Source organism: Micrasema longulum, unplaced genomic scaffold (genome assembly GCF_059751315.1).
Source record: "Micrasema longulum isolate JH-2025_06_02 unplaced genomic scaffold, ASM5975131v1 h1tg001084l, whole genome shotgun sequence".
NCBI classification, from domain to species: domain Eukaryota; kingdom Metazoa; phylum Arthropoda; class Insecta; order Trichoptera; family Brachycentridae; genus Micrasema; species Micrasema longulum.
In genome coordinates, this window is record NW_028278272.1 from 169959 (window position 1) to 181390 (window position 11432).

The following is an 11432-nucleotide window of genomic DNA, read 5'->3' on the forward strand; positions in this document are numbered from 1 at the left end:
TATTTTTTTCTATAGCGCCTTGGTTTGTAAAATTGCCTGCAAATTAAAAAATAAATAAATGCTGAGTAATGACAACATTTTGCACTTCTGCCGACAGAATATATTTTTTGCAATTTCAAAGAAACGAGATTTTGTGTTGATTTTTAAAAAAATGAATAACCCACTAATCCTCTATTTCAAAGACTTGTCAGCAGGTAGGAAAGAGAGGATATGGAACGATAAAAAATACACCACAACACCCAGACCAATTGAGAAAAAAATCTTTCGTGGATTTATTTTTTGTAACTGGCGGGAATCGAACTCGCGACGCCAGTCTCATAGTTGGCCGTCTAACCAATTGCGCCACGGCGCCTGTCATTTTTTGTTTTGTAACTTTATAATCATACGAAATTATTTATTCAATCTTTAAAGAACTTTCGATATATTTTTTTTTTGATAATAATTATATACATAATAAAATAGCATATATGGAACAATTGATCTTTTTTGCACTAAAAAAAAAGTGGACTTTTAACTTTTATTTCAACTTAAAATATATTTTAATGAAGAAAGGTAATAATTTCTTTATGTTTTACTTCAAATAGTGGACTTGTGTGTGTTTTATTCTCTAAGGTACAGATATTGTTAAATAAATTCACTCTTACAATACTACAGATATAGACACTAATCGAAAGCGAATTTATTTGTTGGTAATCATTTTATTATTTGCATGAAAATTTAAAAAAAAAAACATTTTACTGGAAGTGAGCAAATAATTCTATTTCTGTTCTCATACAAATTTACATTGGTTGCACAGGTATTTAAAAAAGTTATTTGATCTTCGAAGAAGAATTTTCTTGACAGCATAATATTGTACCTTGTAAGTAAGTACGTCCATTTTTATTGTGATTAAAAGTCGCTACTGAAAATCTATGCAAATCTATGGTTAAACAGCTGTCTGTCACTCGGTGGCTCAATTGGCATAGTTTGGATTCGTCTGGGTTTGATTACTTTTTGAAATATAGCATTTCATGAATCATACCCTCTAAAGTATAATATTCGTAGTCGGTCTATATATTCAGTATAGTAGAAACAAGAAATAAATAATAACCGCAAAAACATAAATACTTTCTGTCAGTAACTATATTATATTTCTATGTTAGTAATGTCTTATCAAGGTTCTCCCTCATATTCTGGTCAGGACGATTATGATTTCGACGATGATACTTACTTGGACGACTATCGTGTCCCTTTACCGCCGTCCTTGGATGATAGTGATGAAGGTATTTAACCATATTTTCTAATAGATATTTTTACATTTCTGTTTTAAATAAATTATTTACAATATAACAAATAACATACGCAGTAAACACTTGAGTTACTGCTGAATTTGACCGCGATTCGGTAATGTTTATGAAGCGTCACAGAATTGTGTTCGAATTTTTATGCTTCTTGAATAATTTTTGTATCAATTACTTGATATATTGGGTTGGCAAGAAAGTAATTTCGGTTTTGTAGTGTGAAATAATTATTTTTTTGTACAAAGATTAAACTTCAATTAATTACATATTTCCCATTTTGTTCGATGACTTTTTGCCATCTTTCTTGCAATTTTATAATTGCGCGCTCACAGAACTTCTGGTCCTTATAAAAAAAAACTGAACCATTTGCGATATCAGATCATCATTATTGTGAAAGTTTTATCATTCAAAGAGTTTTGCAAACTTCGAAATAAATGATAATCAGATGGTCACGGCCGAATACGACGTCACTTCCTAATCAAGTTCAAATAATTTCCGACGAGTTACCAGAGAACCGGCATTATCATGGTGGAACACAATTCCTTTGTAATTTGCCAATTCTGTCCATTTTTCTTTGATTGCTTCATCCAGCTTCAATACTCGTTGACAATAAACATCTGACATGAACGTCCGGTTCCTGGAAAGCAGCTCAAATTACAAATTTCACAACATCTTTGTTGTCCCACCAAACTAATAGCATGACCTTTTTTCAATGCAATTCAGTTTTCAATGTGGTATGTGCTGGTTCATCGTGCTTAGACCACGATCGTTTTCAAATGATAACCCATTTATTACTGTAGATAACCCATTTTTCATTACCAGTGATGTTTCGTTTCAAAAAAGGTTCGCGTTCATTGCGCTTGATAGGCATATCGCAATTATTGATTTGTTGTGTTAAGTAGATGTCTTTTAATTCATGCGAAACCCAAATATCGAGGTTCTTGGCGCGTCCGTGACGTTTTAACTGATTTTAGATTGTTGTATGCGATACATTTAACCTCTCTGCGTTCTCTCGAACAGTTTTTTTTTAAATTTTATTTTATTTTATTTGGGAAACCAACAGTTCTACATACATATTTATAGTAAACAAACAGATATAGTGTATAAACTCAGAACTAATAACAGATTTCCACAAATTATACAAAGTTTATTATATAAATAATACACGAGTGATACTTTAATCCACAAATTTGGAATATCCAGTGACCGGTTTCATCGCTTTCGCGACTTCTTTGAGACTGGTATCTTTATTAAAGAGTTAAATGTATTTATACAAAACAGAGGTAAGGATGGATAATTCAAAGTTATATGTAATTTAACTCTTTAATAAAGATACCAGTCTCGAAGATGTCGCGAAAGCGATGAAACCGGTCACTGGATATTCCAAATTTGTGGATTAAAGTATCACTCGTGTTTTATTTATATAATAAATTACAATGAACTTCCATCAAGAATTTTCACTTACAAACTTAAATGTATACAAAGTTAGCAAAGAAAATATATTACATATTAAATAAATACATATAAGTTTATACATATAAATGTTATTTTCATGTACTGATAAATATTTTTCAATAATCAAAGAATTTTTTTAAATTTTTTTTAAGAACAGTAAGTTATTGAAAATTGGGCGGGATTAGAACAAGGATGCTTGAAGAGAGGATAAGGGGGAAGGGAGATGTACATATTTATTATTATAATGTCTACCAAATTACATAATTCATTTTTAGTGTACATTTTAAATCTGACAGAGTGATGTTTGTGTAATCTATGTCTTTAAATTTTGTATTGTACACTGAAAAAGTCCTATGAAAAAAGCATTTTTAACATACGATGTTTTACTTATTGGTACATGAAACAGGATTTAACTTTGAAAGGAATTCGATATCCGGCTTAAGGACTCACCGAATATCCGGTATCCAACCAAACCACTTTCCATTTCATCACTAATATTAATCTAAAAAATCACATGCATTTCTTTCGACAAATCCTAACATTCGTCTAGCCTTTTTACTTAACTTTTTGTCCAAAACAATTCAGAGATATTTTATTTTGTTTTCAGATACGGAAGAGGCGAGCGAGACGGATATGAATCATGATGAACCACTAGAGATGAAGGAGCGGTTTGTTATTATTTGATCTTTTTTAGTTACATAATTTGACCCCTAAAACGTTCAGCCTGTGCGTAAAAAATGCAGTCAAATTCGAACAAAATAATCGTAATAATGTTGTTAGAGCAGCGCACTGTAGTCTTGTTCTTTCTTCTAAATGACAACAAGTTTCGTTATTTTGATCTTCTTTTATTTCCTTCCAAAGTCTCTTCTGCTACATGAAGCGGGCTGGTGTTGGGCTGCAAGTCGGAGGTCAGGCTCGTGTGGACTCCTCGTAATTCAAATGGAATAGAGATCGATCCTTGTGCGTTCCTCGTATATATGAACTACGGAAACCCATGAGCTACCCACACATTTTAAAATGTGTAGCAATATTAATTGAGCTGCCTGTGTTGCTACACTGCAACCCAATGTTGGTACGAGGGTTGCAACTTAAGTTTTGAGATAGACAAGTAAAAACAAATATTTATAATCGAAAATGTTTTATTGTTTTTTAAAATATTCTCCTTGAAGATCAATACACTTTTGCATGCGTTTGAACCAATTTTCGAAGCACTTTTTCCAGTCCGATTGAGGTACCTCTAAAACATGTGATTTAAATGTATAAACCGCTTCTTCAGGCACCGAAAAACATTGACCTCACAATTTATTTTTGATATGCGGGAATAAGAAAAAATCATTGGGTGCCATATCAGGACTGTACGGCGGATGGCCCATCAATTCGATGTTTTGAATGCTCAAAAATTCACTTGTTTGGGCTGGTGTGTGACAGCTTGCATTGTCGTGGTGGAGAATGATTCGTCTTCTGAAATTGGTTTCCCTTTTTTTTCGAACACTTCTGGCAAACAAATGGCAGTGTACCATTTTGAATTGACCGTTCTACGTTGCTCTAATGGAACGGTGGCGACATGTCCAGTTATTCCAAAAAAACAGGCGACTATTTTCTTCAAAGTGCTTCGTGCGCGAACAACTTTTGTTGGATTTGGCTCGTCTTGAAAGACCCATACAGTCGATAGTTGTTCAGTTGCGGGTTCAAATGCATAGATCCATAATTCGTCACCTGTCATGATCTTATAGACGAAGCACTGCGATTGAATTTTTTTAACATTTGTTTGTGTCAATCGACACAAGCCTTTTTTTGAGTGATTGTCTAATTATGTGGTATTCAACGCGAACAAATCTTTTTGATGACCAAATGTTCATGCAATATTGAATGTATGCAAGTGGAACTAATGCCCAAGCATGCCTTAATCTCACGGCATGTCACATGACGACCTTCACAAAATTCGTCCTGTTACGAAGTGCGACCATGATTGAATTCAGAAAACCAGTGAAACACGGTGGCTCCAGATGGTGCTTCATCACCAAAAGTCGCAGCGAGTTGATCGGCACACTGTTGTTGGTTTAATCCACGTCAAAAGTCATAGAAAATCATTGCACGAAAATGTTCACGATTTAATTCCATTTTTTTAACAAAATTACATTTTCAAGTATCTGTAAACAACACACATATCACTCGTATGAGAAAACGTTCTGAGTATATGTACCATTAAAAATAGCAAACTTTACAATGACAATGTCAGATTTGACATATTTACCACTGGTGTTGCCATATCTCAAAACTTAAGTAGGAACCCTCGTACTTGACAGATTCTAACAAATGTAATTTTATATATTACATTTTTTTTGTTTTATCAACAGTATTTTAGTAGCCCAAACCTTTATAGGCAAATTCTCAATGTAATATTTAAAAGTGCTGCGGGTGCCTCAGGAGAGCCTTAACCCAAGTTGCCTCTTCTTTATACCTGCGGGCTCCCGCCGTCCAGTAAACCCATCGATTATGATCTTTCGGCGGAACTAAGGGACGCAGGATTGACATGGGAGGAGGGGAGAGTGCTGGCTTGCGATAGGGTCTCCATGAGGCATCTAGTGATGTCCGCATGCTTCACTTAGGAGCGAATGTGGAAAAAGAAAAATATTTTTTTTAAACATCTGGATAAATACTAGTACCTACAGTAATCCGCCGCTCGATTATCCGACACCTACTGTAAACTGCCATTTTTTTAGTAGTTGAAAGCACAAAATCAGGCTTTATAATTTGCTGGTATGCATAGATGAGATTCGGTTGTCTGCTGGGTGCCTGTAGAATCGAGCTCCGAGTTTTGTAAAATTGTAGTTTATAATTGTTTGTAATTTTGTAAATAATTTGGTGCAACCGTATGTTGCAAGTTCAAGTGCAATAAAAACATTTTTTTACAAAATATCGGTTTTAAATTTGACCATATTTTGTATGTATGTACTATAATCCGCCGTTTTCACTAATTGGACACTTGCCTGGTTTTAAGGGTTGCTGATTACAGAGAGTACCCACTATACACTTACATATTGTTTTTTTTTTTTTTAAGTTGCACAAAATTTCAGTATAATTAATGTATTGATCAATTCTTACTCCAACAAATCATTTATCTTCCTCAGGATGTATCAGGACAAGCTATCTTCTCTTCGAGACCAGCTGCAGCAGCTGGGAGAGGGAACGCTACCCGAGTACGCGCGGAGGATCCGACGGCTGGACATGCAGCTCAAGGAACGCAAGCGCCTCAACATTATCCAGAGGGACTACCTACTGGAGTGCGTAGAGCAAGACTATGTGCTGGAAAAGAAGGCAGCCGCTAAGGAATTCGAGGAGAAGAAGATCGACCTCAAGGAGAACCTGCTCACTGACTTCGAAGACAAGCGGAAACATATTGAGAGTGAACGCCACAGTATGGAGCTGAATGGAGATTCAATGGAGGTATATATTATTGAACTTTTGTACTATTAATACTTAATATTAATATTTGAAAAACAACTTAATTAAATGCTCCGTCAATCATTAGATGTGTTCTTTTCCCCACCTTCGCAGTCGCAGTCAGTTAGACGGCTAACTGTGAAATAGTCGTAGCGAGTTCGATTCCCGTCAGTTGCAAGAAAAAAATTCAAGAAAGGTTCTTCGTAATTGGTCTGGGTGTTGTAGTATATATTTCATAACAATGTCCATTGATCAATGAAACACTTCTTCTTCTTGCGGTGCCTTGTCAAGTCCCCCTGATGTTGGCGATCACTACAGCGAAAGCATCTCGGTCCTGCGCTTTTCTTATATTCCGCAGCCAGGACAACTGCTAATTGGATGTACTCGCCATAGTGATTCTTGGGAAAAGATGGCTAGAGTGGTTTTCCATTGCCTTCTCTGGTGGATATTTCTGTCGGGGTCACCTTCCCTTAGCCGATTGGTTTTGGTTTTGAGGCGCCAGAAACTCACCTTTCATCGTCTTGTTATCTGCTGTGATCACACCATTATGAGTGTGATCCCATTGCCTGGGGTCGCGACGTGGGCGCCATCGAGTTGGACTAGTCAGTGTTGCTGGTGGAATGCAACTGGGCGTTTGCAGCATTTTAAAGAATTACACACTCCAGCAAGATGTGACTCACTGCGACCCTACTGGCAGTTCGAACCCCAATAACACATGCGCTAAACGGTTTTCCCAGAAATCTAGAGCTTCGACCAAAAAACCAGCTTAGTATTTCTTATATAACCCAAAATATTAAATTGTGCAATACTAACATTATTATACACAGAACGTTAACTCAATAAAGAAACCGGATGACCAATTCAATGATCTTCATCCCCGCCGTAAAGACGTAATATGTATGTATTTATGAATTCGTGGCTATTGAGTTTTTGATAATTATAAACAACTCATTATTATTGATTGTTTCAACATTTACTTTATGAAAATAATGTAACACTTCAAAGTTTTCAAAAATCTTTACGGAAAATCCCAAGGCCTAGTTTGGGAAAATCCCCAGTTAGGTCACATTATTTTTATTATTTATCATCATTTATAATGTGAAAAAAATAAATCTCAATAATAATTATTTCCAGGTGAAGCCAGCCATGACTCGCAAGCTACGGCGGCGCCCCAACGAGCCTGCCCCCGTTCCCGATAAGAGGCGCAAGCCCCCGGCCACCACCCTCACCTACCTGCTGGATGACCGGGACATCGACTCCGACCTGCGCACCATCACGCGAGGGCGACCCCCGGCGCATCAGCAGCAGCCTCGCAAGACTCACGCGCCTCCTCACTCTCCCCTGCCGCATTCCATAGGTCAGTATCTCACGGTGTAACAGTCACTCACCTACTGGACATGGATTCGACCTACACACTATGAGTGACAATATAATTATTTTATTTAGCTATGTAGCGAGTACTCGTATATTATTACATCGGCGCTACACATACAAGGTTTGATAAAAAAAAAGTCTCATCTGGGTAAAATTTATGATATTCAAGCGAGACTGTTAAAAGGGATTGTACCGAATAGCATAATCTGCGAGGCGAAACATACACGTATATATTTTTAATTCTGTGATGTCCTGCTGGCGAAGCATCTTTGTGACTATGAATTGATTGTAGATCACTTTGTTGATCCAAAATATAAAAAAATATTTTCCCACACTCAATTAAAAAGTAAGGGTTCCCTGGCCATTCCCAGAACTACAAATTATTTCGGAGCACGAACGTAAAATTTTATTATCCCACAAATCTCTTTAATACCTCAATTTTAAGACCTAAATTACTCTCCTGTAATATTATAATCCAAGCCACCGAATTAATATGTCAATACTTTTAATGTAAAAATCAAACACTGATTTGAGTCCATTAAACACTTATTTTATTTTTTGAAAATTCTGTGACTGTTGTTTCGCCTTGTTAGGGCATTTTGAAACGAATGTCTATCTATAAATTTTATATTTGAAGCACTAAATTTGTGGTTATTCATTATAATAAAATAAATAAATCAACTTAGTTTTTAACCACTTTTTTTTTTTTTCTACCGACCGGTTTCAAAGTAATACCTTGATAAAGAAGCTTGCATCATAAAACATTAAGTATGACATGACAATTAAAGATTCCTTACGCAGCCTATGTGTTAATATTCCAAATAACATTAATACCTCAGAGTTTGTGATCATGAGCGCGTATGCTTTAGGGACTCCCCCCTCGAGTCGCGCCCCCTCCCCCTTGGCGGAAGCGCGCGTGGAGGACGGCAAGCTGCTGTACGAGCGCCGTTGGTACCACCGCGGTCAGAGCATCTACGTGGAAGGCAGAGACTACCCGCGCTTTCCCGCCTTCATCACCGCCATCGGCTCCGACTGTGTAAGTTTATTATTCCTATCGCATTGTGTATATCTCTAGCATTAACCCATAAGCGACTATGGCCATACTATGTATATCTCAAATAATTTATGCACAAAAGAGTATGAAAGTAGATTGTTCAATGTCGCATGTCAAAAATCTTCCATTTAATTGCCATCTATGGATGATTGGTGTAAGTATTTTGAAAAAAATGTAGATTTCTTTAACTTTTAACCAAACTTTATTTCTTTTATTTTTATAATCAGCAATCGTCACATTCTGGTTCAACCACCTTATTATACCTACTTGGCAAATGTCATTGCCCATTTTTTTTATTTTGGTACGTAACTCGGTGTCTCGTGTTTTTAATCACAAACAGGAATTAGATCTTATTGTCTTTTGCAAATGTCAAATTGTAGAATGTCGTTTTAGATTTCTTAGCATACCCGTTTTTTGCTAAAGATTGCCATCAATCATGACCGTCATTATGATAACGCAATATTCCAAATTATAACCTTCCTGTCCTCTAAATTAATTAAGGCGCATATTCTTATCATATTAATTCATTTGAATTACTTAAATTATTTTTATTCTACATGTTGGTTCGAGAAATGTCTTGCTTTGCACTGTTTTTGATATAATCGATTTTATAGGAATGTTTCAATGAACAAACAGACCATCACACCGTTTCTCCAAAGCGGTGAGCAGAGAGGATAGAATGTCATATCACTCTGTCTTTGCATACAGACCTCGCTTTATTTACATTCATCTGTCTTTCATGCACGCACGCTAATTATTCCGACTCTTGACATGTCCGTCTTCAAGTATTGGTTGGATTTGGCCTTGTAATGTTGCCAGATTGCGAAAAATAAAATCATAACACAAATGTAAGTTATTTAAGATAATTCTTTTAAATTGTATTCTACACGCAGAAACATTGATTGACACAACATAGTAGATAAGTGAAGGGTCTTTTAATATGAGTAATTTTATTAATGAACTTTGAACTTAAAAAATGTAACAAATTTTATTTTACCTAAAGCGAATATTTTTGTGTCATGTTAAATAATATTTAATGAGCAAAGTAGCATAAAAAAATTTACTACTCTGGCAACGCTAACAAAATGTCCATTTTGTTTCCTTTGACAATCTGACATATGTAAAAATAATTAAATTTTTAAGTAATACATTTGCTACTTACACATGCATTTGTTTCTTTTTGATCCCAGCAGTATTTCTTCACTTTAAAATGACTCAACACAGCATAGTTGAATTCAAATCGGGAGTTGCGTACTGAGCGACGTCTACAAAGAAACTGATAAGTCAAAATGTAAAACTACTCCTTCATGAGGTTTCTGGGCTCTTCTTAATTCCATGGTATATAGCTATTAAATCCAATATGTTTTGATGAATTTCCTTTTTTTTCAGATATCAGTTAAAAAGGCTTCCGTAGATGGAAACAAATGGAAAATTTCCACATCGCAACTTGTCCACGGGAAAGTAACCATCAAGAGAAGAGCTTCCTAAATCAATACATCTAGGCGTTTATTATCAACTTTACCTTTAAGTACAAGTACTTATAATTCCATGCAATTTCATCAGTGATTGGATCAAGCTACTTGCTCGACTGTATAATATTATGAATTAAATTATGTACAACATATTTTTATCATTATATATAGTTATATTGTAAGTTATTCGTAATGAATTAATAATATTAAGTTTAGTAATATAACAAGTACGTAATCGTCACGTTTGACTATTGACTCTTCAGTAAAAAAATATTTATAAGTCTGTCTTTTTTTTATTTACGCCGAAGAAGTGAGTCGTTTACTTCCAAACCCCTCTAATAAATTTTCAACAATACCCATAAATCGCAAAAAACGTTGCACTGATAATACTGAAAGTAAGGAAGTAAGGAAAGTAAGGAAATCATACAATTTTCCATTTTGCGACGCCGGTTCTTCAAAATCGCGCCATTAATAAAATAAAGTAAACGAACATTAGATGAAAACAGTCATTTTCTAAGGATCTTATAAAAAATATTTTTTATGTATATACTTGAAGTTTTACATAACTAAAATGTATGGCTGGCAGATTACGCCTCTTGAAATTTAGACTAAACCTAGGTACATTGGTACTCATATCAAAGTTTTTATTTTTAAAAGTGATGGAAGCATAATTTTATATTTTTATTTTTTTTAAAGAAATACAAGCATCTACAAATTTTGTGATATTTTCCTCAAATTCTAGGTTGAAACAGGCCTTTGACAATTGTTTAAAAAAATAAAATATTTTATTCAAACACTTTTTATTCCTTTAAATGGAATTACATACTTTTTTTTTCAAAGTAATATTTTGGTTGTAAATATTTAATTTTTACCGTACGTTTTTAGCATAATTTTAATGTTCATATCGACCGTCGAATAGCCAATATTTTTTCTATAATTTATAGTGGAGTATGAAACAAATTGCCGAGACAGATTTAAAGTATTTTTTTTCTCTGTAAAATGACATTAAAATGTTTTTTATTCCATTTCTGATTATAGAGGGGCTTGGAATCATACTACAGAAATGTCAGTTCCACATATAGCGATGGCAGCTACGTAAACTAACTGCATTCTGTTACATTTTATAAAAAACATAATACCTGCATATTGATCATCCAGTTCACTAATCAGCCAATCAGATGTACAACCCCAAATTACAAGTTTAGAGAAAATGGGAAAATCTCCAGTACAGTACGGTATCTATCATTTTGATTGAGGTTCTGGTAGGAATAACCCACAATTTTAACCTATACCCTAATTATAAATTATGGTTACAAGAGACCGTAGTCTATCACAAGTCATAAAAAAATGGCA

At 34.8% G+C, this 11432-nt stretch overlaps 1 protein-coding gene across 1 annotated transcript; it reads left to right on the forward strand.

Annotated features, from left to right (window-relative positions):
- The first annotated feature begins 935 nt into the window (after positions 1–935).
- On the forward strand, positions 936–10359 carry LOC148277097 (sin3 histone deacetylase corepressor complex component SDS3). Its single transcript, XM_088233336.1, has 6 exons — positions 936–1262; positions 3343–3403; positions 5867–6182; positions 7314–7536; positions 8423–8589; positions 9997–10359. Exons 1-6 carry the CDS (start codon positions 1136–1138, stop codon positions 10093–10095), a joined length of 993 nt encoding a protein of 330 aa, XP_088089462.1. The 5' UTR covers positions 936–1135; the 3' UTR covers positions 10096–10359.
- The last annotated feature ends 1073 nt before the right edge of the window (positions 10360–11432 follow it).

Excerpts from the sequence above, each read along its gene's own strand:
- LOC148277097 (XM_088233336.1), top strand. The coding sequence starts at position 1,136 with ATGTTAGTAATGTCTTATCAAGGTTCTCCCTCATATTCTGGTCAGGAC. Across the intron at positions 6,183-7,313 it reads TGAATGGAGATTCAATGGAG|GTGAAGCCAGCCATGACTCG; the intron begins GTATATATTATT and ends AATTATTTCCAG. Across the intron at positions 8,590-9,996 it reads CCGCCATCGGCTCCGACTGT|ATATCAGTTAAAAAGGCTTC; the intron begins GTAAGTTTATTA and ends CTTTTTTTTCAG.